Source organism: Citrus sinensis, chromosome 3 (genome assembly GCF_022201045.2).
Source record: "Citrus sinensis cultivar Valencia sweet orange chromosome 3, DVS_A1.0, whole genome shotgun sequence".
Taxonomy (NCBI): domain Eukaryota; kingdom Viridiplantae; phylum Streptophyta; class Magnoliopsida; order Sapindales; family Rutaceae; genus Citrus; species Citrus sinensis.
The window spans coordinates 3,029,405-3,057,380 of NC_068558.1; the positions used below are offsets into that span (position 1 = coordinate 3,029,405).

The window sequence follows — 27,976 nt, forward strand, 5'->3', positions numbered from 1 at the left end:
GAAGCCATGAAAGCAAGTCAGCTTGCATAATATAAACCGGTGTTTAACTTCTCTCCTCTGGTTTCACTTCTGCTGCAGCTCTGCTATGGTAAATAGCTGCACAAGGTAGCGGCCTTCACGTTCTGCTCAGTTTTCCCAGACAAATTGAACGCATGCAGGAGCCCAAAGCTTTTGGATTTTGCCATGGTTACCGTCCTCTCAGCCAGGGTTGTCTTAATGAACTTACCACCTAGAATATCAAAATTCCCTCCAACAAGAAATCATCCGAACATGTGCATATTGATTTATCTAGGAATTTATTTCTTCACGGCTGGCGGCCTTTTTACCTTTTTCTTTCCTTTTGTTACGATGTCGCAGTGTAGATATTATAACTGATGATTCGGAGTGCTTATTGGTGCTGCAGAGTTATAAAATGAATAGGATGTATTGTAAATTACATATTTACATGTAAACCAACACAAAAGATTGTAGAGCTAAGATTTTGAATTTCTGGCTGGACATCCTTTTAGGTCCTCTGGATGAAAAATGAACAATTTAGGTGCAGGTCTCATATCCAGCCTCTTAAGTGGTTACTGTAGGAGAGCTACAAAAATCAAAACTGAATTCTGTCGGTGATGAAAAGCAATAAGTTTCTGGGCCTCTACCTTTTGAATGACTGTCGTATGGCACCTACCTTTTGAATCAAAATGGCATGGAAGTAAGGTTATATTTTCTCATTGCAATGTTACTTCCGGCAATAGTAAGTGATTGTCTATATTCTCCTCAGGGATGACCACCGATTGTAATTGAGGAATATACCCTTCTCTTTTCATCTCCAGAGTTAAATTTTCTATTGCAGAATATATCTCATCTGACTGATGGTGTGAGTGATCACCAGCAATAAATATGTGAATATTGTTATTAACTTCAATCCAACTGCATCCAGGCTGCTTCTTAACTCCCACGTGCTTAATTTCTGATCTAACTCTAACATAGTCGTTCATGTTCCCAAAATCTTCAAATAAATTTGCAAGGAGGACACGATAACCAGTGCTTGTGGGAGCAAGTTTAAATATGTGATCAGCCACAAGCTCTGCCAGCTCTTTGTTACCATGAGTTCTGCATGATCCAAGCAATGAACCCCATATACGATCATCTGGTATACATGGCATGGCCTTGATCAAATCATATGCTTCATTTAGATGGCCAGCTCGGCCCAAAAGATCAACCATGCAAGTGTAATGTTCAACTTGAGGTTCAAGATTATAGTTTTCAACCATATTCTTGAAATATTTCCATCCCATATCTACCCTCCCAGCATGGCTGCATGCAGAAAGAAGGGCTGTGAAAGTTGCATGATCAGGCTTCTTGCCTGCTTCTTTCATCTTTTCAAATAAAACAAACATTTCATCTGTATGACCATGCATTCCTAATCCCAGTATGATTGAATTCCATGATACTTCATCTCTTTCTGTCGTTTTCTTGAAAATAGTCAAAGAGCTATTTATGTCTCCACATTTTGCATAGGTAGCTATCAGAGAATTATGCACAAGAACATTGGCCTCAAGCCCTTGCCGTAACAAATGACAATGAACCTCCTTACACAGGTTCATGACTGACAAGAGAGCGCAAACAGAGAGAATAGTTGCAGCTGTTACACTATTGGGTCTAACTTGTTCAGATTGCATATCACGAAACGCCTTTAAAGCTTTGTCCGCACACCCATTTTGAGAATATCCAGATAGCAGGGCATTCCATAAAATTAAATCTCGGAAAGGTAAGCCTGAAAAAACTTTTTGGGCAGACTCTATGTCTCTGCATTTTCCATACATATCAACTAAGGCACCACCAACATATATATCTGAATCGAATGCCAATTTTACTACCAAAGCATGGATTTCCATCCCTTTAGACTTGAAAGCCAAGTACGAACATGCACGCAGCACAGACAAAAGTATGAGAGAATCTGGATAGCCATGCTCCAACATAAAATTGTGCAATAATTCTAGTGCCATAGTAGGACAACCGTACTGATTACAATTGGAGATTACTGAACTCCACATGACTGAGCTGTGATTTTGACTCTGACTGAATATTTTCAAACCAGCTCCGGGATCACCACATTTAAAGTACACTTCTATCAGTGCAGTTTCTATCCTTACATCATTTTGCAATCCATGGCCGAAAACCAATCCATGGATTTGCTCTCCAACCTCTAAATCCAACGACCGAGAGCATAAAACTAAAACAGCCAACACTGTCAAAGAATCTGGTCTTATCCCCAAATTCAACATCTCAACAAACAATTCCAATGCCAAAGAAAAGTACTGATTGGAAACATAGCCCGTAACCATAACATTCCATATCACAGCATTTTCTCTGACTGACTCCTTGTCAAGAATATTCTTAAATACACGTTGACTGCTCCTAATATCTGCACATTTCATGTACATGTCAATTAATCCGCTAACCAAAAACTCATCAACATCCAAACCACTTTTTAAGAGGAACCCATGAATCTCTCTCCCATAAATTAAACCATTAATTGATCCGCATGATGAAAGGGCGGACAGACAGCTAACCCTATTTGGGTACACACCATGATCATCAATCATTCTTCTAAAGATCATTAACGAACCGAAGTAGTCCCCTAATTGGCAAAACCCTGACATCATTGTATTCCAAGAAACCAAATCTCTCCCAAACATTTTCTCAAACAACTTAATTGCATCTCCAACACCTCCACACTTCCAATACATACCCAAGATTGAATTTTGAACATAAACATCATAAAAAAATCCCAACTTTAATACGTGCCCATGAATCTGCCTAGCCTTCTCTGCATCACAAAGCCCACCAAATGCCTTAATCAAACAAGGAAAGAATCTAAACTCATCAAAAGGAAAACCATATTCAAGCATGTTAACATAAACCCCAATAGCATCTTCAAACAAACCAGAATCCGCAAATTCCTTGATCATGTACCCAACAGATGAAACGTCCAAAACACGCTTATCGCTCAAAAACCCATTTTCATCTACCAATTTCCGAGAGGGGTTTTGCACAAAATGTAAAGAGGTAAAAGAATTGTTCTGAAAAGTGGAAGAAACAACTGAAGGCTTTCTTGTGCCATGAACATCGAAGTAACTTGAAGACGATTGAGTTACCTTAACCGATGGCATAAACAAATTGAGTTGATCCATGCAGCAGTGACCGTACGTCTGAAGTGAATGAGAGTGGAGTAATCCAACCGTTTTCATATTTTTTTTTTCTTCCTTACAACTCTTCGCTTTCAACTTCCTTTCTGATGCAGTTGGAACTTACATTTCTTAAAATGCCGTTGAGGAACTAGTTTACAGGCGAAAATGGTACGTTTTATGGAAGATGTAGGTTAGGAAATGGGCAGGATGCCTCCCCTCTCCCGGGATTTTCCTGTCGTGGTAAATGGCTAATAACGTCAAAACCCCTAACGTTTGATTGTTTTCATGTTATGGAATAAATTTCTTTTTTATGTCATGTCGGCCTCTTTTTTATGTCATGTCATGTTTTTTTTAGTAAAATGGCATTGTGTCACCATCATATTAATTATAATCAAGTAAGAAATTCATATGATGAGATCTATCATACAAATTACGTACATGTGTGGAAGATTGAGTTTGAAAGATAAATAGTCTATTTGAGATTGATGTTAGATAGTTGTAATTTAAAAGATACAGTACTAAAATATTTAGTAAACACTAGTTGTTGTAGTTTAAAAGTTATGTTGATATAATTTTTCACTTGTATTATGAAAAATTTATTATATATTTAATAATTTTATAAAAATTATTATTTAAATTTTATATTTACTACATATTACTAACTTTTATTTCATAGTTACAGTTTTTTTTTTTCACAACACCTCAATCTCAAATGCACCCAAAGTTATTTTATTTAAAGCATGTGATTATTATGAATATGCAATATGCTAAACTTAACAACGTTTAATTAGTTCTTTTACATTATAAATAAAGTCTGATAATCCATCACTTCTGCAAAATTAATCTCAAAATTAAAAGCATATCTCACTTTCAATAATATCAATCTCCTTTCTTTTCCTTTATTTATCTTCCAATTTAATTTTTACCTCCGAATGTTATTAATATTATAACATATCCTAATTTACTGTCAAAATCTATATATATATAAAGAAAATTAGAATTTTGAAACAGTAACGTTAAGATTTGGACGTATTCAAATCAAATGAAAAAGATACGTTACTAGTTGAATATTGTAAAATATTTGGGAACCCATTGTTATTGTAGTTCTATATATATATATATATATTTATTAAAACTTGCAAAATAATATTCTTCCAATTCCACCGATGAGTGATATACCCTAACAAATACAAAACTTAATTGAGTACACTTGGTAAGCTCGTGCCGCAATTTTTATTTTTCCCTCCAAGTTCAGTTTGTCACCATGGAAGCTAAACCGTCAACAACGAACCTCGTCGATAAGATAGTGGTTTGTATTTTCCTCTTGTATTTCGTTTGTTCTTTTTTATGCGCCAATTTTTTTTTTTAAAATTAATTGTTTTTAGATATTTGAACTATTTTAGGTTCCAGGAGATGTGGTGCTTGACCTGTCTAGCATGACAAACCAGACCATCAAGCTCGGTGGTGGCCTCCGTCAGGTCTCTTTCTAGTTATAATTTGATATTCTGGTCATAGTTTTTTCGTAAAACTCGGTTGAAATCATAACCCCCTGCAAAAGTATGATGAATGATTTAATTTTTTTTTTATGAATATTCAGTATATTAGATGTCATATATTGAAAGTGATAACACTGGTTTTTAAGGGAATTAGTTTTGAATTGTTAATGTAGCTGAACTCGGTATCCTCTCAACTTGTTTACTTGTTTTATGTTAATGTTTACAAAGAAATCATTTTTATATCGAGGAAACGAATGAAAGGAAAATGCTTGATTGAGATTCAATTTCATTTTGAATGATATTCAGGAATGTGATTCTGTTTCTGTCATTAAAGCTGGAAAACTGAGGTTCTCAAAGCCGAACAAATACTGGGTTGAAAGCTCTCATAAAAGGGTGTGTATGTTATTGTATAGTTGAGTTGATCTCTCTTATTAGCAGTTTGCTGCTTGTATAATATACATATGCCACCCTTTGATTTATGATATACTAATTATCTTCTTTTTGCAGTATGTACCTTGTGTGGAGGATACCGTTCTTGGGATCGTTGTTGACTGTAAAGCTGATGTAAGCATTTCTGACGTACTTTATGAATTACTATGTTTGGGGTCATTCCTTCGTAGCCAGTTTGGAATTTTTCCCCCCCTGCTTTGTTGTGTATTAATTTTGGAGAAGGTACAGGGAAAATTGTAATAGCAATTTGTTAGCACAACATAATTTTCTCTTATATCTTGAAGGAGTGACTAGTTTATGCAAGGACATGGTAAAACCACAACTGCATACCCTTTTGTTCGAACGTAGTGTTATTAGTGTAGTTATTTGCATCTTTAATAAGTTGTTGCAATCTAAAGGGGCAAAATTGCATAAATGAGAAAGAAAGACGAGATTTGAGTTCTTATAGGTGACATAGCCTTGGACCTGACATTTTTTAGGAAAGGATACATGAGTCCAATCCCAACTTGTTTGTCACACCTATTAGCATTACATTAAAGATGCCTTATTTTCTTCTTTTTGTTTCTCACTGTTTACTTCCAGAAAGCATAAGAACGTTATACAAAATGGTAGCTCTGGTTTTTAGCTGGATTGTGCTTTGCATTTTGGTACTTGTAGTTGCTGTTTCTTTTATGGTATTAAATTTGATTTCTTTGACCTATCTGTTAGCTGCCACAGTGAACTCAATTAATCTTTTGGGAAATTGTCTATCATATATGTTATTTTTTTTCAAAGATAGGAAGAAAGATCTGGAAATTTAAAAAGCTGCTCAGTCAGTCTCTGTCTAGATAGCTACTGATACAGATGCTCAACTGTGATATTTTCTGATGAAGATGAGAAATCATGATATCCTGGGTTTATATTCTTTTTCTTTTTCCTGATGTTCAACTTGAAATCACAAAAATGTAGGGAAGTTTACTGCTTTGTCAGTTGTTTAGACTATGGTCTAGTTTGAATTTCAGGTAGTAATGAAGATATTTGTTAGTGAAACAAGGGCTGATGAAATTATGCTGTGTAAGTTGTATTAGTTGGCTTCTTGCTTTTCAAATAGCAATCACAACACTAGACTCACTGCCTGTGGCAACATATTGCTAGTTTCACATTTAGTATCAATGTTTCCATCCCTTTTACCTTTCTGCAAAAACTTATAATATCCATGTGAATTGTTGTCAACTTAAAGGAATACCTTTTGCCTGGTTTACTAAATATTTTTACGTACAGAACTTCTTTGTGGACATTAGAGGACCTACAATAGCATTTTTACCTGTGCTTGCGTTTGAAGGAGGAACGAGGAGAAACATACCAAAATTTGAGGTCCGTAAAATTCTAATGTTATGTATACTCATTAATTGTGAAGAGGATGTGGTACATACTTGTGTCAATATTTTCAGCTGAGAATTGTCTGTTATTGCTTTGTTAACTTTTGCACTAAATTGGGTACTGTTTCTAGTACTGTGCATCATCTCAATTCATTGTTTTGGACTTTGGATCATCTGTGCATGAAATTAAACAATATTCATATAATTACAATGGAAAATTAAGAATTTAAGAAACTATCTTTGATAGGGGGGAGTTAGTCATGCTAACATAAGATCTTACCTAGATATGCGTGGCAGTACTGATTTTGAATGCATGGTTGACTCTATTATTGGTTAAGATGGCGTGATTGAAACATGTTGAAGCCCCCTTCCGATTTAATGTTTTCTATTTATTCTCCCCACTACACCCAAACCCAACCCCCCTCGGGCTAATGTTTATCAAGGGAATTTCACATTTTAACCTCCTTGTTACAGATAGGTTCTCTGCTTTATGTTCGGGTGGTGAAGGCAAACCCTGGCATGAATCCTGAGCTGTCATGCACTGATGGTTAGTGCTGGAAGTGCCTTGTATTTTTCATTTGGAGGATTAGGTTATCAATTTTGTGGAAATTTTTGTTTTGTCTGCCAACGGACTATGTCTTGACCGTTCTGTAGATTTGTCTTGTGATTTATAGCCAGCGGAAAAGCAGCAGAATTTGGCCTTCTTAAAGATGGCTACATGTTTGAAACTTCATCGGGTCTATCGAGAATGTAAAGATATTTCTCTTCCTTATTATTCTAACTAATTAGAGATACTTGATAATATTTCAACACAAACTATACTTTGCGCCACTGTAACAATAAATATTAGCTTTTAGGTTTTTCATTATGCTAATCTGATTATGATGAGTCTGACTTTTCTTAGGCTGCTAAGCTCTCCAACATGTCCAGTTCTTGAGGAACTTGGGAAGCAACTCTCCTTTGAGATAGCTGTTGGTTTGAATGGCCGGGTTTGGGTATCTTCTTAAGACCCTTTATTAGCCTGACTACATACTTTGTTGAGATGTTATCTACTTGCAACACTTGGAACTTGGTAGCCATTCTATTTGAAGAAACAAATCCTAATAATGCTCTTTTGTTCTTCTGTTTTTCTTTTTTCATCTAGGTGAATGCTGAGTCTCCATCCACGGTGGTTCTTGTTAGTAATGCAATTATGAATTCAGAATCTTTAAGTGCGGTGCAGCAGAAAATCATGGTGGATAAACTGCTTCAGAGAATTAAGTGATCAAATTCTTGGTCTGCATTTAATTCTCCACACTAATTTTCTGATCAGTCTTGAACATTTTCTGTTGGCCTTCATTTTATGAATGTCAACTAAAGTTTCAATAGTTTTATGCAGCTTGTGACTTAGAATGAAGACGTTTTGTGGGGTTCATTGCATTGGAGGAAGAGGCGTACCCAAATGCATGACTACCAACTTATGCTTTTGTGAGAACAAAGTAAAAATCTCACTGAATCAATTTTGCCCTGTTGCCGTATAACCGCATGCGAGAGGAGTTATTAGAGACTTTGCTGAAAATGCTTAATGGTTTGAAATGGGTTTTTTTGTATCAGTTCTTTGATGTTGTGCATCAAATCTTTGAGCTTTGAGTTGTATCAACTGCTTTGTAAATCTAACATATTTGCTGGTTATTATCGGAGAAAAAAAAAAGCCTATTTGCTTTTCAACTTGGTAATTGATTGAACTTATTCGATCGATCACAATGCCAGTATCCCAAGAAGTTCCTGTTCTTTCTCTTTTTTATATTCTTAATTCTGATAGTACAAATCAAGTTAGCAGCATTTGGATTATTTGGGGTCGACCTTTGGTCGGTTCAGAGAGTCTAAGATGCGCTTGAATCCGGAGAGATGTGCACGAAGGCTATCGGAAATTCCATTCCTAGGTGAAAACAAAATTACACACACAAAAGAAAAAAGTTTACAAATCTTGTAGATAAAAGTTGAAAATGAAATAATTATGGTCAGACTAGGATTCTCTCGCGGTGGCTGGTGAGCCAAAAACAGGAGAGGCTTATGTTGAATCATTACCTAATCAAATAATATAGGGTTCGTGAACTGTCACCATCACTACTATTAACCCACGTTTTAAACAACTACTATGAACAAGCTACAAATCTCCTGTTCTCTCCAGTCCCACACTTGAACAAACGGTCAAGAAACGACACACTATACAACTGTTGCAGGTTAAGATGAATAAATTAAGTCCTCATGTTACGCGTGGCCTTTTCAGTGAGGAAGAAGACTACGCGTGGCCTTTTCAGTGAGGAAGAAGACGACCTCATCATTCGCCTCCACTGTCTCCTCGGCAACGGGTAAATTCATTTATTATAATCTTAATCATATGCATCATGCATGCATGATTATCTTTTATGATATCACAAGTACTATCTAGAGCATAATTTTATTTCACATGTTGATTAGTTTAGGCGGTCCTTAAACGTTGGCCGGCTTCCAGGAAGGAAAGACAATTAAGTGAAGAACCATTGGAACAGTTATTTGAGTAGAAGGATTTTATGGAGGCTTGAACCCTTATTCTCACACATTGTGAGTGTAAGAGTTCTCCCACTAAACCAAAAACCACCATTGGTTCAGCTCTCTCGGAGTCCAATTTTGCACCAGCTCCATATTCCATTAATGCTGGAACTGTAGGGAAGGAAGTTGCTGAAAGTGTAAAAGCCGGGCAAAGGCTGGGTTCAATCGTGCACTAGTACAAGAGCTGAAGATTGATGATGATAACTACGGGAAATCTTTTTGGTTTTCTAATAATTAATGATCTATATTTGCAATTTCCTAATAACTTTATTGGAATTTCTTGTTTCGGCTGGCTTGAAAATTAAGTTTCCTCTTGCGGTCTTACAACAACAATATTCCTTAGTTCTCTCAACTCATAGAAATATATATGTGTGCCTGGGTGTGTGTTCTGAGAATCCAAGTTGACATAAGATTTTGTGAGAGTTTAAATGAATATGGATACAAAAGAAAAGAGTTCCCAAATCAAATGTAATTCGTAGTAAAGAAGGAGGAACTAATCATTCTATTAGTCTCTTCACGAGCCAACATACCGATCGAATTGGCCAAGCTCAGAAACCTTTTCAAAAGCATGGGAATTTTAAAACTAAGTTTTAAATGACAAATTTTTTACTCCATCATTAGCGAATACATACGGTCAAATCTAAAATGAGTTAGTAGATTTGAGTTTGATGTAACTGTAATTATGTCACCTTTGGTTCTGAAAATTCTTACTCTACATTCTACGTACTATATAGTATTGCTATATAGCAATCAACCTCAAAGTGTACGATCATTCTCTAGAATACATCTCAATCACTCGCATCACAGAAAATTTAAAAAAAAAAACGATGGCAAGAGTCGAAGAGACTATAGGAATCTTCGAGGAGAAAGTTTGGACACTAAATTGGCCTTATTGAATGATTTAAAGTGCCTTTTTCTTTTCTTTCGGTCTCACGTTTACCTTTCAACAACAGATTCACTGTTGCCTTTTGAAAAATAGATTAAGTTGTTTCTATCTTCCTGCTGTGGAACAAGAAGCGTGTGAAGTATTACGATGACGAGCAAATGCAATGATGGGCAAGTTCACATATAAAGAGTTGTTAAAAGTTGAATATTTATTTAAAATTCTTATTGCATAGAAGATTTTTTATCGCATATATGTTAAGAAGTGTGAATGTCCGCATTAAATAAAGACTACCCATTTGTTTGATCATTCATAACTAGTGATTATTTATATATAAACCGATGATGGACAAGGAGAAAGGTGAAGCAGGACTACAAGGGCTTGCTCTGCTTTTATTGATTTGCCAATCATTATTCGCGACGCCAATTATTTATTACAACATATATGTTGAATTTATAGCATGACGATGACCCACATGTATTATTGATATTGCCTGGTCATATGACTATCGGTGGAGTAATGTCTGTCTTGAGCTCCCAAAGCTCAAACTTCCCATTAACAAAGTCATAGTATCCACCTCTCAATGCTAGAGTCCCGTCTTGCACAGCCCTTTGAACGTATGGATAAGTTAAAAGATTTACCAGCGAAAAATTCACCGATTCCTGCCGCACGTTATAATATACCCAGTGATCAGTAACTTGATGTGTCTGTGTGTGCGTGGGCGCGCGCGCGCGCGCGTATATATTTAAAAAAAAAATGTAAAGTAATTGTCTTCAAATTTGTAATTGGTGTTTACGTACCCTTTCACAAATTGCAGTTTGTTGTTCAAATGATAAGTTCGGGTGCTCCCTTTTGACCTTGGCCTTCGCAGGTAACCCGATTTTGACCCAATCATCAATAAAATCACTGCACGTCGCGATTATATTGAAGAAAAATCAGAAATATCAATTAAATTTACAGATTTAGAATCATTGTTGCCTAGCTAGTATTGGTTGAATAACTGTGCATGTGTTCACAGACTATTAATATGAACAGTAAATAAAGATAGCCTTACTAGTAATTAGAACCGTCGTCTGGAAGCGACATTAGCCTCTTTATGCCTCCACAGTGACTATGCCCAATGACCAATACGTTCTCAACCTATAGAATTAAATTAAAAAAATCAAAAGTTGCCATTAATTAGATATTAGAAGGGAAAATGATTGGTTTTAGAAAAATTGAGAACGAAATCTGAGTTTTACGTCTAATGAATCTACCTGGAGATTTGCAACAGCGTATTCAATGATTGCGCCAACACACGAGTACCTTAACTGTGCAGCAAAATCAACAATGTCATCAAACTATTTAATATATAAATATGAATAATACCATAAATTGATTTCTTAAAAACGAAACGAAACGAAACGTTTGTTCAAAGAGGCTCTTATCTATTTGATTGATCAAGCACAAGGAAACCTGGTTAAATGCAGGAACCATGTTAGCGATGTTGCGGGCCATGAATGCTTCCCCAGGTTGAAAATCTAAGACATGAGAGGGGCTGACTCGGGAATCTGAGCATGCAAATACTAGAAACTGCAAGCACAGCAAGCAACTCAACAAAAAATTAATATATAACTGAATTTATTTTGTTAATCTAGAAAAGCAATCAAATATAAAACTAAAATTTAAAGGATGTATGTATATGTATGTATGTACCTTAGGATGCTGCCCTTTGGCTAGTTCACTGAAACATTCTGGATATTTGCTACAAAATGGGCAATAAATAAGGTTAATTATATTATTAACTAAAAGCAGCTAAAAAGTAATCAATAAAACCTTTGCAAGCTAAGGTTGGTCTTTAAATTGAATTTGTCGTATCGTACTCAAATTTGGTGGTCTTGAAATGAATGAACCCCTTTATAATTCTTTCTACGGGGTCAAAGCAATCATGGCCATGCCCATCTACTTCTTTGTCAGCCTCTCCCTTCTCTCTGCAATTAAACCACGCAAGTTAGTGTTAATTCATTATTCTCATGCTCATTTCAGAACATAGCCCACCCCGAGAAGTGCAATGCATGTTTATCAATCATATATATTAGAAGGTATGAACCATGCATAATACTCAGTAAGCAAAAGTCCATACTTGACATCAAAGATACCTCATCGTCCGTACAAGCTCTATTGCTTTACAAGTCTTTAGCAATCTTGTTCTTAGTGACTTTGCGTGCATGTATATTATATGATATGATATGATATGAATAGCGTAATTGAGCTGAGCACTAAAATTAAACCTGAGAAGCTTCTTCATTCCTGGATTGAGCACCTCGGGTGATGACTGCATAGCCATATGTATATGTGTGCCTTTCCTTCTGCAAATTCAAGAAAACTTATATCAATTATTTGAATTTATTAATAAACCCTCTTCACTTAACTTCTTATCAGTCTCCACTATACATAAAGTTGGCGCAAATTTTCCTGAAGTGAACCAACCTTTTTCCTAAGGATATATTAGCTTTGAAGTTCTAATGAGGATTAGGCTGCAAGCATTCCAATTTATAGCTAGCTATAGGGCTGAGTTTTTAGTCTTTTTATCAGAGAAAATGTTTGCACCCATGCATGTATCATAAGAAACGCATGCATGTATCATAAGAAACTCATGCGCCTAAAACAAATTAGAGACTAGGGAACAACAAAATCAAACACGTCTCTTAATTCACAATTGATTGTCAAGAAATCTGAAACAAATGCCGATCACCAACAGATTTAATTGAGCAATTATTCATACATAACATGTTTAATTGGTTGACAGCGAAATGGGTAATAATGATTAAGAATTTTGAATTATTGCACTTTCATTTTTATATTAAATAAATATCTCCTTGAACAAGCTAATCTTTCCCAATTGTAAAATTGTTAAGTCAACTGAAGAAATAAAAAATCTATATCTTTTCTCCAATAGAGGGAAAAAAATATTTGTTACAACGACGTTAAATATTTGTTCCAAGAAATTCAAATATTCTACAATTGCTTGGTTGACTAGTAATGTGTGTTACACATAATGTAGGAATTTTGAAGGATAGAATTTTTAGTTTCAATTAACAGACTTTGAAAAGAAAAATAACAAGGGATTGGACTGAATTGGATATGATAAACGTTTTCTTTTTAAAAAAAGACAAAAAATAATAAAATGACCATAATGATTGAAATGAACTATATTAGGATTCGTTTTGAATTTTTTTAAAAAATTAAAATGTGATTTTGAAAAGCTAACTAAAAATTAAGTTTGATGTTTGGTAAATTTTTTTAAAAATTACTTTTATCAAAATCACCCCATTCTATAATAGATTTTGAAAAGTAAGAAATGATCTGATTTTGAGAATCAGTTTATACTTAAATATAATTTCATATATGTCATCACATATATTATAGAAATCCAAAATTATCCTTATTAATTAGGAAATAAAATCATTAACTTTAAAGAGAATATTATTATTATTATTATTATTATTATTATTATTATTATTATTATTATTATTATTATTATTATTATTATTATTATTATTATTATTATTATTAGCATTACTACTACTATTGCCACCAACAATTAGATTGAGATAACTAAATAAACATGAAATTAATAATATGCAATACTTATTTTAGTTATTAATTATTATATATGCACAATAAAAAATAATTTATATACATATTTATAAATATGTAAATAAATCATATTCAACATAATATCCAATTCACTCATTTATATTTTTATAATAGTTTAACAGTGAGATTTATTAAACATATATGACTAGGGTGGGCAAAAAAGCCTAAGCTGGCCCAGCCCTTACACATGAGGGTCTGGACAAGGGCTAAAAAAAAAAAAAAAAAGCTCAGGCCAGATCTAAGCCCACTATTTTTTTTTAAAAAAAAATTATAAATTAAAATAATATATTTAAAATTGAAAAGAAACCTAAAAATAAAATAAAAAACTTAAATTCTTAATTTATAAATCAATGATGATTAAAAAAAGTTAAAATTATGATATTAAATTCTCTCTTATGCGTTAATTAATTAATAGTGTTTGAATTAAAGAATTCAGTATCAAAGAAAATTAAATTTATAAGTTTTTATTTGCTTTATTTATTATTTTACTTTGAAATATTCATTTTCTTTTATTTATTTATAACTATAATAATTTATTGATTATTAAATTATTTCAAATTTACAGTAATTTAAAAATTTTTAAAAATAAATAAATCAAGCTCAAGTCCGGTCCAATCCCTCATGCTTAACTTAAAGTGGGTTTGAAAAAACCTGGCCTAAGCCTGCTTTTTGCCATCCGTATATATGATTACTTTTAAAATTCACAAAATTTTGCCAGATGTTTAACTGATTATCTTTATAATTAATTATTTTTATAGCACAACTAACAATAATTATTTTAAAATTTACAATATTACCAAACTAGTCCTTAATACTATCTTGAGTTTTGTATAATACATATATGATTGAAGTGGACTAATTGAATTACGAATGGGAAAATAAAATATATTGAAATTGATTTATTAGTTATTATATATTTAAAATTACTTTTATTTATGATATTAAATTAATAAATAAATTTTTTATATAATTTAACGAATGATATATTGTTAATAATTTATCATATAGATGAAATGTTGTAAATATTTATTAATTGTGAATGACAGGTTGATTATGAACTACTTTTACACTGAAGTCATATGTATGACACGTCATCTACTTAGAAAAAAAAACATGTAAATGATATCTTGTACAATTTATGAAAAGTATATGGCATGTCGTTTATTGGTTTAGCACATAATTTGTATTTTATAAAACTTTTACTCCGAAGTGGAAGTTGTATGAGATGTTGTTTATAATTTTATTATATAAATGACATTACAAAAAAGCTTAATGCATAGATGACTCGTCATATCATCAACTGATTATAATATTGAGTAAATTAATTAGTAGTATAAATATTTTAAAGTATTTAATGTGCAATAACAAATTAGTAATGACTATTCAAATGATTTTTCATCTAAGTAAATATTAATTTAATATTTGTTGATAAAAAATAACAAATTAATAATTTTATTTTACCAAATAAATAAAAATGTTATGACTTAATATTAAATTATCAGCCAAAAAATCTCTAAATTTTAATTTAAAATAATAATATTTGTATTATGATGTATTTTGATTAACCTAATTTTTTTTAAAAAATTGTTACCACGGCTATTTATTTCCTTTTATAAACACGAGACATGCGATGTGACATTAATATAACATAATACAATATTTTCCCATCGGTTCTCCTTAGAAGGATTTTGTAGAAAATTAACTTTTTGAAAACTCATTCCTTCATTGTTTCATTATCTTTGTGTTGGAGGAAAGCATGCATACAATGACCTTGTTGACTTATTCACAAGTTCTATTATTATGAATATATATTGATGAATGAATTTATTTGTGAACGACTGTTGTTAGCTATTGATTACATTATTGATTTGCTACCCGAAAATAATGTATAAGTTGATGGTCTGGACTAGACGTAAATATAAAATACATGTTAAGAAGGAATGTAATGGATCATAATTATTATTTGTTAGTATGATGTTCATGAGCATTGTGTAAAAATATTCAATTTGGTTCAGTTCCAAATCAAATTGAGCTGAACGAATTTTTTTTCTTTTACGATAAATAATCTAAATCCAACCGAATTGAATTGATTCGATTATTGGTTTTTTTATTTATTTTAAACCATAAATTTCTTTATATTTCATAATTTCTATTTTTTATATAAACCAATCCATCTTTATTTTTTTATTATTTATTTTTGAAACCAAACTAATGATCCGGTTTTATTTTTTAAAGGGCAGCCTTTTTTTTTTCTCCCCCCTACGGCTATAGGCTCGAAGCCCTGGAGCCATCGCGGTAAAAGCCCAAACCGGCATTGCCATTGCGGCGATTTTTTTTTTTTTTTTGATAATCATTGTGGTTAATATATATTTAATTAGAAAATGTTACGATCCTGAAAAAGAAGAAGAAGAAAAAAAAACGAAATTCCAATTATCTGCTAAAAAAAAAGTGAAAATTGGAGAAGAATAGCGTTTTTGGCGTCACTCTGTAGTAAGGCTATCGGCAAAGGAGCAGTCTTGCTTCGAGATGAGCAAAAACCTGCTGTGTCTTCACTGACGTCATAATCATAATCATCATCATCATCATCATCATCGTAAGCAACTCCACCGTATCGATTCACTTCTCTTTTTCCCTCAACTTGCTTTTATTTCTTTTAATTGAGTGTCGTTTCGTTTTGCAGGATTTTGAGTTTTAATGGCGACTCAATCTCCGCCTTCTCCCAGTTCCACGGCTGGGAACCCCCCAACCTTAGGTTCTTCTCATTTCATTTCATTTCAATTTCCCCTTAATTTTGATTGGCTAAAATTGATTTACTTTATCAATTATTATTTGGTATTTGCCGAAATTTGTCAACTTTAATTGGTGTTTGTTAATTCGTGTTGGAATGAACTTATGTTTAATTCTTATCAATAAGAAGTTCCAAAGAAAGTATAATTGAGTAGAAATGGTATATTATGGAGCTTTGTTATTTGCAATTTATTGAGAGAGCAAAAAAAATTTGGCTGAGGATAAATAATGTTCCCTCATTTTGTTAATTTTAATTTCAGCTGCAGAGACATCACAACAGGCAACTGGGGTCCAGCAAGATGGCCCGCCGGAGGCTGCTGAACAGCCTATTTCTTCTCCATCTGTGTTTGTGAATTCAGAGCCGATGAGAGAGGAGCAAGTGCAGAATGCTGTAAAATTCCTTTCACACCCTAAAGTTAGGGGTTCTCCAGTTATTTATCGGCGATCTTTCCTCGAGAAGAAGGGGCTTACAAAGGAGGAGATAGATGAGGCTTTTCGCCGTGTTCCTGTAAGTATATTATTTGTTTTCAGTTAACTTTGCTGTTCTATTGAATTGTTTTCTGAAGCATTCATCAGTTCTCTATTTTTTAATATTTATTGTTTTCCCCTGGAATTTTCAGGACCCACCGCCGAGTGCACAGGCAACCAGTGCTAACCAAGGTAATGAGGTTACGTATTAAAGTTAGTTATATCAGCTTTTCTGTGGTGTTGGCAATTCATGCATTTAATATAACTTTAGTTATATTAAAGTTAGCTGAAGTTTTTATCACTGATGCTGTTTACAAGCAGTTGGGCAGGTGAAATCATCATCATCAAACATTCAATCTCAGGCCCCAACACAAGCTTTGCAACCGCAGCCTGCAGGGGCTGCTCCTACTGCTGTTTCACCAGTGAGTACAACGATGATGTCACGATTTCACTGGTATCATGCTGTTCTTGCTGTTGGATTACTGGCTGCTTCTGGTGCTGGAACTGCAGTTTTTTTTAAGGTAACAACAGATAACCTTTGTTTTACCTTCTTTGGGAACTTTAATCAGATGTATTGATGTCTGATATTCATGTTCTATTGGCATTATCAGTATGGTCACCGCATCTCCGTGCATCTTTTGCCCAACTTCATATTTTATGTTTGATACACAGTCATATAATGTATCTCCTTGTTTCAGAAATCTCTTATCCCTAGGTTGAAGTCTTGGATACGGAAAGTTGTACTGGAAGAAGAAGATGATAGTGAAAAGAAAAGTAACGCAAAACCAAGTTTGGCGGAAGAAGCGGCTGCAGCTGCAAAAGCAGCAGCAGCAGCAGCATCTGATGTGGCAAAGGCAAGCCAAGAACTGTTGAACTCAAAAAATGAAGGTGCTATTCCACTGGATCCTTTGTTCATATAGTGTTATTCTACTTCTTTAGTTCATATACTCACACAGCAATCTTCTTAAGCTTCATTGCTATTTAGACTGATCCTTTCCTTTTGATGCTTAAAATTGTTCATTAATTAGTAATAATCTTCACATACCACAACCTTTTTCATTTTTCAGAGAGGAGATATTTTTCAGAATTTATGAATCTGTTAGATGTTCAACTTCAGGAAATGAAGTCCATGAGTAATTCCATCAGGAAGTTAGAAGGTACATTAGATCTTGCTTCTAATCAGGGAATCATATAGTCATATTCTTGAGCATTCTGGCTCTCGGTTGCTGCTTGTTTTATTGCAATTTGACTGCAAGCTTGATTTGTTATGGATACTATGATCATAATTAGCTTATACATGCATGCCTAAGCATTGCCCAAATTTCTCAACTGAAATGCACGTTACTGGGTTTTAAGGCTCTTTAGCCAATGGACATCAATCCTTGCTTTATTTTTTACTTCACACATGAATTTAAAATTTATTGTTGCGTCAGCTAAACTGTGCATTACATATGCATAAGATTGCTGCCTGATCACTCTGTAATGTCTTATTCTCTGTAGTGAGGCCAGTGCCTTGGTAATTATCATCAAATACTTAGTTAACATTCTTGAACATATGAAATCTTGTTAATTGTGTATTATGATTTGATCAACTTGTTGACAGCATATCCTTTTCTTCCGTCTAATTATCAGGTCAATCTAATAATTCTGGGAGAACCTCTCTTGTTAATCAAGAAGATCATAGGGATTCAGTCACAGGTGTGAAGGTAAGCTGAAAAAAGGTGTAGACTGAGAATGGTTTTCATAATCTTTAACTCTGTACAGAAAAAATGGCACATAGATGTTCTGATTCAAATTTGAGCTCTAAGTTGACTTTTACTGAAACAAAATTCCTTGGCAGCAACCGTATGCTAATGGCAAGGCAGACTTTGACATGAGATCAGGTTGCTTATTATTTGTTGCTTATTTTTTACTGGATTGAATTTCTACATTAAATAACTAGAATTTTCTATGCAGTGAGATCTTCCTCGCCACCTGCAGCTGGAGAACCCACTGTTGCACCGCACCCAAAGTCATATATGGAGGCAAGTACTTTCGTTGTGCCTTTATTTCTCAGAAATTCTTATTCTTTTAACTGGAAATTTATTTGCGCGTACGCTTGTCTGACTCTTGCTGCGTGTTCACATTTTCTTGATTATCTAATTTTTTTTTTGGTCGGGTAATAATGTTGCAGATCATGGCAATGGTGCAGAGAGGGGAGAAACCTCCCAACATTAGGGTAATGAATTTCATTTCTGATGGTTGACATTGACCAGTTTGGTGGTCACTGCTGATTCTCAATCTTTGTGGATTCATATACAGGACATAAATGATCTACCTCCCAACCCTAGTCAGCAACTACCAAATCCACGCTTAGCACCAAAAGCCAAGGTTTGTTTTTTTTGTTAGATTTGTGAATTATGAATTCCTCTTTGAATCCATTGGTTATATGAGCAATTGCATCTCAGAACTAAATAATTAGTTTTGTATTTTAGAGTTATATTGACTCTTACAGATACGAACTATAGCTTAACTTTGCATCATCAATTTTATAATTCCTGCATCAGTATATAGGGCTTAATATTGTATTACTTTCATCTGTTTCACATGTTTGACATTTGGACATTCTATAGAAAACACACATTAATCCAATGGCTAGCCCCTATTTTTTGAAATTGTAAAAACTGGCATTTGATTTGAAAAAGATTATTTTTTTTAAAAAATTTATATACAAATATGACTCTTAAAATAGAGAAAAGGGGCTTTTATAAAGATTTGGTGACAGTTTGTTAAACTGCATTAAGATGTATGACCGTATGAAAATAGTTATGAATTTCCTCAAATTTAACTGATCTTGATTATTACTTTTTCCTCCTACCGAGTAGCCTTGGGAGGTTGGCCAGGCCCAAAATGCATCTGGCCAAGTAATCCAGTCTCAAGTAAGTGCAGAAGGCTTGAATTTCAAGGTTCAAGATAATGGGCTGAACCATCAGTCAGATGATGACAGTTCAGTTCCTTGGTGGCAGCGGAAAAATGTGAAGATCACAGAGGTTGGTGAAGATGAAATCAAGGCTGGTCCCTACAGTGTGCGAACCAATGAGCCACCAGTACAGCGGACATGGGTTCCTCCCCAGCCACCTCCTGTTGTAATGCCAGAAGCAGCCGAAGCCATCCGAAGGCCAAAACCATCAGGTCCAACAGAACAATCGACCAGTCATCAGTTAGCATCTCAAACTTCCGAAGTCACTGATGAGTTGCAGAGGATCACAAAAATATCTGAAGCTGGTGGTATAGAAGAGATCAAAGGCAATGGCTCAGTGCAGAACTCAAGTGAGATTCAAGAAGAACAAGAAACACATGCATGAGAGGAACCTCAGGTACTGAATGTATACTCAGAAGAATGATAATAATCGTTCCAGAATATTTGATATCGATGTGAAACAATGTGCTCCTTACCACATCAATCATGTACTTTACTCGTGCAATAATGCACTCAACTGTTTACTTCCCGTGAGAGTATAAGGTTTTGAACCATTAATTCATGATGGCAAGCCTTGTGTGTGTATCATGGACTAGTATTGCATAAGTCCATTAGAGTGCAAGCTATTCTTAATCGTGGTCCACATTCTCACTCACTGCACGACGGTGGTTAGTCTTTCTCATGAGTAACTGGACTTTTATGTTTTCTTTTTCCTTTTTTTTTTTTTTTGTTTTTTTGGTTTCATCATCTTACTCTTGCAGAGTCTAATTTGCACGCTTATATTTTGTGATGGTTGCTTTCCGTAGCTAGCTTTCTCTTTCAAACTTTCACACATTTCTCGTTGACTTGAAATTCATCTACCTAATCTCGTGTCTCTGTTTAAACATTGTTAATTAAGAAATTAATTAAGAGTATAGGGACGGCGTAAAAATAGCGGTATGTTTTTCACGTTGGTTAGGTGGGGAGGGGTTATAGTCAAGCTGGACACTAACGACCGGCGTACCAGACCAAGAGGGCCAGCACGCGTGTTTCCAGTTTCTGTCTGTAGTAATCTTGAAAATGTTGTAAAATAAAACTTTAAAATATTAGAAACCAAATTTGAAATTTTGATTATTTCAGGAAAGGTCAATGGTGGCCTCCTTGGTACTATTATTATATTATATTATTGTATTTTTTCGGACAACGGTGCTATTATTATATTAGATTGCAAGTTACAGCCAAAGTGCAGCAATGAAATCCTTCATTAAGGATGATACCAAGTCAGCGAGTTTAGAGATGCCGTCAAATACAAGGGCCGCTGAATCAGAGCAGTCGATTTTGACTCTTTTATTCCAGTGACAAAACTATATGTAATTATGATATTCCAATAAAAAGAGATTATTTTATACCATCGTTACGAAAGAGTGATGTAAGCAAGAACCTATTAAATATGGTTTGGCTACCTTACAGTTTCTGTAAGGTACAGTCCCAACAAAATAAGTGACTCAACGTAAGCCCATTCATGTGAGTCAATCATTCCATTTTATTAGGGGTTGTACCTTACAGATGTTGTAAGGTAGTAAGACCTTAAGGTTTGGCTACCTTACGATTTCTGTAATATACAATCCCGATAAAACAAGTGATTGAAGGTGAATTCATGTGGATCAGTCATTCTATTTAATTAAGGTGTTGTACTTTAGTAAGGTAACAAGACCCTATTAATTTTTTTATTTTGACCACGAGGTATTTTGGGGAGGGCTTTAATTGTGTGAGGTACCTTTAAGCTCGTACCACAACCTAGATTATAAGTCTCCTCTCGAACCGAGAGGCACAGGTTCTCCCAACAAAAATGATTTTCCTGCTACTCGAACTGGAGAGTAAACCCAATCAAACCGCTTAAGGGGACTTCATTGCCAGTGGAACCAACACTTTGTTGGTCAAGACCCTATTAATTTAATTATCATCTTCATGGCAAAAATTACAAATAATATATTTTAATTTCTCAGACGGGTAGTTGAGACTTGAGAGATCAGAAACGGCCAACATGAGCGAATATGAATCTTGTTAAAGTCTATGAGGATAAGATGCCCCAATATTTTTTCAATCCAAAAATGAATTCTACCAAACCATTACGCATTGAAATTTCACTTTGGGTCAGTTTCAGTCTCTGTTTTGTGCAAAGTGCGATTCAATACTGTTTTTTGAAAAAAAAAAAAAAAAAATCCACTCCATTAGAAAAATGACAAATTTTTTTCAATATTATGGAAGTATCAGAACAATCTCCCAACAATAACAGTAACACTACTTTACTCGAAAGACATAAAATTTGGACGCGTTGCAGTGGAATCAAACGCGGCTACCACCATATACAGACGTTAATTAATTTATCCTTTCATGCAGTCATGCCCATTATGGAAACGACGTCGTAAGGGGTGATTTAATGACCTGGCAAACGGCGAGATCTCTCTGTTTTCACCTTTCCACCAATGTGATTTCCCATTGCAATTGCCGCTCTCGTCGTCTTATCCTCGTGTTGCCACGTGCATTCTCATCACACACTTTTCATTTTCCAAATTTGTTTACTACCAATTAGGCTGTTATGGACGGCACCTAAGAATTTGCAGTAAAAATGGATAAATAATAAAATGGGAAGCCATAAATAACAATGCTGTTGATGATGATGAATTTTGGTCAACTTCGTACACCGCCACGAATTACATTTTAAAGTCACTTTCTCCTCTTCTTCTTTCATTATTTCTTTATTGCTGCTCCGAACTGAAACTTGTGTTGAGAGAGAGAGAGAGAGAGATAAAAAGAGGAGAAAAAAAAAAGGTTGTTAAAGCTTTGATGGCATTGAATTTGCAGTCCCCAGCTGAAATCAAGGCTCTCTCTTTCTTGGAGACAACCAGGTCAAATCATCGCCTCCCCAAGCTCTCAGGTTTCAGATTCATTACTTACAAACATTCTTGAGTTCAAATTTTATTCAGTAAGAGTACGCGTGTGTGTGCGTGTGCGCGCGCGTTCAGAATTGAGATGTTACGGCTTTAATTGGTGAAAAATAATATTATTAATTTGGCCGAGCCCCAGACCGGAGTTTAGCTTGGCTGTTGTTGTACTTTCGAAAATTTAAATTAAGCAGTTACCAACAATTCCCTTAATTTCGCTATGATATTTGAGTTGGTGTACGTGTCTCTAATGTCTGTCAGCTTTGTTTGGTGGCGATTGTGTTAATTAATGTGTCCGAGCTTTCATCTATTTGAATGAATGAAATTAAATAAAGGTTTTTTGCTGTCATTTTATTTATTATTAGGTGGGTTTCCTTTGAAGAGGAAGGATAATGCAACGGCGACGTTTGGTAGAATAGTTCAATGTTCTGCTCAGGGACCTCCTCCTGCATGGCCAGGCCGAGCTGTTACAGAGACTTTTCGTAAGACTTGGGATGGTCCAAAGCCAATCTCAGTGCTTGGGTCAACTGGTTCTATTGGAACTCAGGTACTTCAAATTTAAAACCATCCAGACATCAAAAGTATAACTAATGGTATAAAAATGCATCAATTAGACTAACATGTTCTAGTTTTCTGATAACTAAGAGTTCCTTAAAAGATCAATCCCTGTGCTATTTAAAGTTGCTAAAAAAACCAAAAACAGGAATAAGTCATGGGACCAAACCATTTTTATGCAGCTAAAATTAAAACTCATAAAAGGAATAGGGGCCAAAGGAGGTGAATGGTTACTGTCCTACCCTCTGATATTTCTCCTTTTAATTTGTGTCTATTAACTAGACGTTGGACATAGTTGCGGAGCATGAAGATAAATTCAGAGTTGTGGCACTGGCAGCTGGTTCAAATATAACTCTTCTTGCTGATCAGGTAAGCTTTCTGTTTCGTGATGTTCAATAGAACTTGCAAGTTCACTCTTTAGCACTGTGATGGTCAAAACTTACCTTCATCACTTTATTTTGTAAATTTACATGGTAATAACTGATGATAAACTATCACTTATCACCTATGTCACATAAGCAACATGGGTTTTGGAGAAACACCACCAGAAAATTACTTTCCTCTTATTTATTTATCTTTAACATATAGAAAGTTGTTCCACAGTGTTAGCAACTTTGAATCAGCAAAATTTTATTTCTGATCATGGTTGAATTTATTTGTTCACATCTAGGAGAACAAAGCGTTGATTTAATGAACTTGATCGAGTAGATTGAAAATCAATATTGTAGCTTTAGCTCTCTTGAATCTTGATTAATCTTTTAGCACATTACAGGTGAAGAGATTCAAACCTCAAGTAGTTGCTGTTAGAAATGAGTCATTACTTGATGAAATCAAGGAGGCTTTGGCTAATGTTGAAGAAAAGCCCGAGATTTTGGCCGGGGAACAGGGAGTCATTGAGGTAGGAATCTACCAATTCCTCCTTTATTTTGGTTACACGGATGGAACAAATTCTTATTATTGAGAAGATATTGTTTTGAATTTCTTTTCAGGCTGCCCGACACCCAGATGCTGTCACCGTGGTGACAGGTATAGTCGGTTGTGCAGGATTAAAGGCAAGTCCCCAATTTTGTTATTGAATTCCTTTTTTATGGATCCCAGATTGAGTAGTAGAGTAGAAGCTAACCAAGATTTCAGTCATCAGAAAACATGAATTTGCCATCTGAAAGTTTTCTTGTTATTTTTTTAACAGCCTACAGTTGCTGCGATAGAAGCAGGAAAAGATATAGCTTTGGCCAATAAGGAGACATTGATTGCTGGTGGTCCTTTTGTCCTTCCTCTAGCTCACAAGCATAACATAAAAATTCTTCCAGCTGATTCAGAACATTCTGCCATATTTCAGGTATGAACACTTATGTGTTGATTACAGAGTACCAGTAGAATTATATGTAAATGATATATTCTTTCAGTGCATTTGTAGTACTTTATTGTCTGTTATGCATTTACGTATTTCTATGGTGAATATCTTTCTTGCACTTGCATCATCTGACTATAAAACGTGTAAAATCTCCTTTCTGCAGTGTATTCAAGGCTTGCCTGAGGGTGCACTTCGGCGCATTATTTTAACTGCATCTGGTGGGGCTTTCAGGTGTGGGATCATAATTCCTGTTAGATTCCTTGATCTTATTGGTGAAAATCTACATTGGGAACATTATTTTGTTTTACATGAGTGACTCATATTGCATCCACAAACTTCAGGCTTAAGCTTCTGTCTTATTTTTACTTCTGTTGTTTATTATTATTATTATTTTGGCACATTACCCATATCCATTTATGCCTTTTCAATTTTTTTTTTAAATTTTACATTGAATAATTTTTTTAAATTTTACATTGAATAATGGAGGATAGTTGATCTAACTCACCAACATTTTCATGGCGAATTTTGAACCGCCACTTCTGCATTTTGATTCTATCCATTGGGTGCATTACATAGAAGCTTGACTAACATTTGTTACTCTTTATTTCTGACAGGGACTGGCCGGTTGAGAAACTGAAAGAAGTTAAAGTGGCTGATGCATTGAAGCATCCTAACTGGAGTATGGGAAAAAAGATTACTGTCGATTCTGCTACCCTTTTCAACAAGGTTTGTTTTCAACTGACTTCTCCATTGTACAATTTGAAAATAAGTTAAGGCCCTCACACTCTTGTTATTTGACAGGGTTTAGAAGTAATTGAAGCCCATTACCTATTTGGAGCCGAATATGATAATATTGAGATAATAATTCATCCACAGTCTATCATACACTCAATGGTCGAAACACAGGTCTTACTCTATCCAGTTGTCATGTTAGTTTATAGCAGCGGTGCCATTGAGATAACGTTAGCTGTGCCATTGAGATGACATGAACTCTCTGTGTAAATTTTGATAGTTGTTTCTTGCCTTCTGATCTCTTGTCTTTGCATCAATATCTTTTCAGGATTCTTCTGTTATTGGACAGTTGGGTTGGCCTGATATGCGCTTACCAATCATTTATACAATGTCTTGGCCAGAAAGAATTTACTGCTCCGAATTGACGTGGCCTCGCCTTGATCTTTCCAAGTAACTGGTTTTTTCCCTTGTCAAAATATGGTTTTAAACATCTTTTGTCTCCTTTTTATAAAATAAAAACTCCTTGTGATTATGTTTCAAAAGTAAGTTCTGCTTTACGTACACTGGCAGTATTACTTTCAAATGACCCAAATTCAACCCAAGCATTTCACAATCGTCTATTTATTGACACTTGTTACTAGAAATGGTGAGAAACGAAACAGAAAGAAATAGAATAAAAGAGCGAAGGAAGCAAGATATGTAGTCAAGACATCATTCTTTTATTCATTCATGACCTGCCTCTCTCTCTCTCTCTCTCTCTCTCTCTCTCTCTCTATATATATATATATATATATATATATATATATATTTATATATTCCTTTCCTAGTGAGGACATTCTCACTTTGTTAAACTGAGGACGTCACTAAAATCCAAAAAAAATACAGATTTCAATACATTGAAAAAACACAGTTTTTTGTCTGTTAGTGTATCGAAATATGCGTTTTTTTGTTGAGATAAATCTAATTCATAGATAATACAAATCTTATTCCAGTAATGGTCACCTATGCTTGAATCTTGGGGAGGTGGATTTTTGAAAAGAAAAGAAAAAAAAGGCTTTGCAGCCCTACCTTTAAGGTTAAAATAGGAGGGAAAAAAATCAATATCCTTACATTTCTAAAATAATATATTCTTAGAAGTGGCATGCCTTAAAAACATGGATGGATTGAAAAGTGATCCTGTGACCAATACTTTTAATTGTTTCATTTGCATTATTCATGACTGATGAGCATGCAATTAAGGTGATTTCAATTATTTTTATTTTGTTATGCCTCCATTATTTTATCTCTGAAACAAATGTTCTTAGAGAAGACTCTTGTTATAGGGATTTTTCATGTGTGAGGTTAAAACAATCTTTCTGTGTGTCTTTATATCTATGCTGAGGGTCATTCTTAGATGTGTGACTAAAATTGAAATGGATGATTCAGGCTTGGATCATTAACATTTGTGGCTCCTGACACTGCAAAATATCCATCTGTAAATCTTGCCTATGCTGCTGGACGGGCTGGAGGCACCATGACAGGAGTTCTTAGTGCAGCTAACGAGAAAGCAGTAGAGATGTTCATTGATGAAAAGTATGTATCCCTGGTCTTGATAGAAAATATTGCTTTGTTAAGTTTTAAGACATGATGAGTTTGTTTCCTGGTTTTCCTTGAATTTTGTGTGATTTTATCGTTCAACAAGGAGCGTGCTAAAGATCACGTTAATAATGCTTGTATCCAAGGGGGCAACCCAATTGGTTTGAATCTTGCAATGGAAGCAAGAGGCCAAGGGTCTAACCCCCCACACCTACCTTGAAGGTGGTTTGATTTGTTTTGGGATGATGTGGAGTGAGGGGCATGGCAACTGAAAAAAGAGGGGGGAAAAAAATGGAAAAATACAAGAACCCAAAAAAAAAAAAAAAGGGCTAGATGGTCATGAATTATGCAGCATAACTCCCGAAATTCATAGTTGCTTATTAGTTGGAAATAACTTTTGACACTCATTTTCATATTGACTTAGATTGTCAACTTCTTGATCTCTACTAGTTCCTGCCCATGAATAGAAAAGAGGGAAACTTTTTCTTGTGCAGTGAAATGATCAAAAGTTTAAATGATATCATTCTAGTAATTTCCAACTACAGTTCTTCTTTAAGCTTGCTCTAGTACTGCTCGTATAATAAATTGGAGAGCTTAATATATATTAATAATATATTCTCTTGCAAAATATATTAATAATATAGTGTCTTCATGGATACAGGATTGGCTATCTGGATATTTTCAAGGTTGTGGAGCTAACGTGTGATAAGCACAGGGCGGACTTGGTAACCTCGCCTTCCCTAGAGGATATAATACATTATGATGCATGGGCACGAGAGTATGCAGCTGGTTTGCAATTTTCATCTGGTAGAAGCCCTGTTCCAGCATGACTGCTTGCATTGATGCCCTACTTTGAGAACTAGAGAGATGTGTTTACTTTTTGCCAAAAACTGGTATTCTCGTCAATGTTTAAAGAGGCATCGAGCAATTGTACCATAAATAAATATAAGGTGGGGATTCAGTATGTGTCCCCGATTTTATAGGTGCAAATGTATGAATGCATTTTTTAACCAATTTGACTGTTGGTGTTCTCTTAGTATAGAGGA

At 34.6% G+C, this 27,976-nt stretch overlaps 5 protein-coding genes and 1 long non-coding RNA gene across 7 annotated transcripts; 4 read left to right on the top strand and 2 right to left on the bottom strand.

Moving 5' to 3' along the window:
* Window positions 1–405: 405 nt before the first annotated feature.
* Window positions 406–3,389, bottom strand: LOC107176839 (pentatricopeptide repeat-containing protein At2g13600-like). Its single transcript, XM_015529825.3, has one exon. The coding sequence runs from the start codon at window positions 3,237–3,239 to the stop codon at window positions 714–716; it is 2,526 nt and encodes an 841-aa protein (XP_015385311.3). The 5' UTR covers window positions 3,240–3,389; the 3' UTR covers window positions 406–713.
* A 931-nt stretch (window positions 3,390–4,320) lies between these two features.
* Window positions 4,321–8,198, top strand: LOC102617858 (uncharacterized). Of its 2 annotated transcripts, none has more exons than XM_006476710.4 (10): window positions 4,321–4,488; window positions 4,583–4,657; window positions 4,982–5,068; window positions 5,183–5,239; window positions 6,386–6,478; window positions 6,958–7,030; window positions 7,158–7,233; window positions 7,388–7,478; window positions 7,628–7,758; window positions 7,852–8,198. In XM_006476710.4, exons 1-9 carry the CDS (start codon window positions 4,444–4,446, stop codon window positions 7,745–7,747), a joined length of 717 nt encoding a protein of 238 aa, XP_006476773.2. In that variant the 5' UTR covers window positions 4,321–4,443; the 3' UTR covers window positions 7,748–7,758; window positions 7,852–8,198. The 2 variants fall into 2 exon arrangements, with proteins under 2 accessions (XP_006476773.2, XP_006476772.2); XM_006476709.4 differs by having other exon boundaries at window positions 7,862–8,198.
* A 486-nt stretch (window positions 8,199–8,684) lies between these two features.
* Window positions 8,685–9,339, top strand: LOC127901388 (uncharacterized). Its single transcript, XR_008053535.1, has 2 exons — window positions 8,685–8,834; window positions 8,944–9,339. It is a non-coding gene; the product is annotated as an uncharacterized LOC127901388 (long non-coding RNA).
* Window positions 9,340–10,298: 959 nt separating this feature from the next.
* On the bottom strand, window positions 10,299–12,482 carry LOC102618326 (carbonic anhydrase 2-like). The gene is made up of 9 exons (XM_006476711.4): window positions 12,407–12,482; window positions 12,208–12,285; window positions 11,800–11,907; window positions 11,633–11,681; window positions 11,393–11,509; window positions 11,194–11,247; window positions 10,992–11,077; window positions 10,738–10,843; window positions 10,299–10,599 (listed from the first exon to the last, which is right to left on the bottom strand). Exons 2-9 carry the CDS (start codon window positions 12,261–12,263, stop codon window positions 10,435–10,437), a joined length of 741 nt encoding a protein of 246 aa, XP_006476774.2. The 5' UTR covers window positions 12,264–12,285; window positions 12,407–12,482; the 3' UTR covers window positions 10,299–10,434.
* Window positions 12,483–15,945: 3,463 nt separating this feature from the next.
* Window positions 15,946–20,423, top strand: LOC102618615 (peroxisomal membrane protein PEX14). Its single transcript, XM_006476712.4, has 13 exons — window positions 15,946–16,169; window positions 16,257–16,328; window positions 16,624–16,871; window positions 16,984–17,023; window positions 17,153–17,352; window positions 17,530–17,719; window positions 17,899–17,988; window positions 18,464–18,537; window positions 18,672–18,714; window positions 18,788–18,855; window positions 19,005–19,049; window positions 19,133–19,201; window positions 19,696–20,423. The coding sequence occupies exons 2-13, from the start codon at window positions 16,271–16,273 to the stop codon at window positions 20,173–20,175; spliced, it is 1,605 nt and encodes a 534-aa protein (XP_006476775.2). The 5' UTR covers window positions 15,946–16,169; window positions 16,257–16,270; the 3' UTR covers window positions 20,176–20,423.
* Window positions 20,424–22,408: 1,985 nt separating this feature from the next.
* On the top strand, window positions 22,409–27,944 carry LOC102618907 (1-deoxy-D-xylulose 5-phosphate reductoisomerase, chloroplastic). The gene is made up of 12 exons (XM_006476713.4): window positions 22,409–22,707; window positions 23,080–23,261; window positions 23,552–23,638; window positions 24,042–24,167; window positions 24,259–24,321; window positions 24,459–24,608; window positions 24,787–24,854; window positions 25,238–25,349; window positions 25,425–25,529; window positions 25,684–25,805; window positions 26,781–26,927; window positions 27,592–27,944. Exons 1-12 carry the CDS (start codon window positions 22,617–22,619, stop codon window positions 27,758–27,760), a joined length of 1,422 nt encoding a protein of 473 aa, XP_006476776.2. The 5' UTR covers window positions 22,409–22,616; the 3' UTR covers window positions 27,761–27,944.
* The last annotated feature ends 32 nt before the right edge of the window (window positions 27,945–27,976 follow it).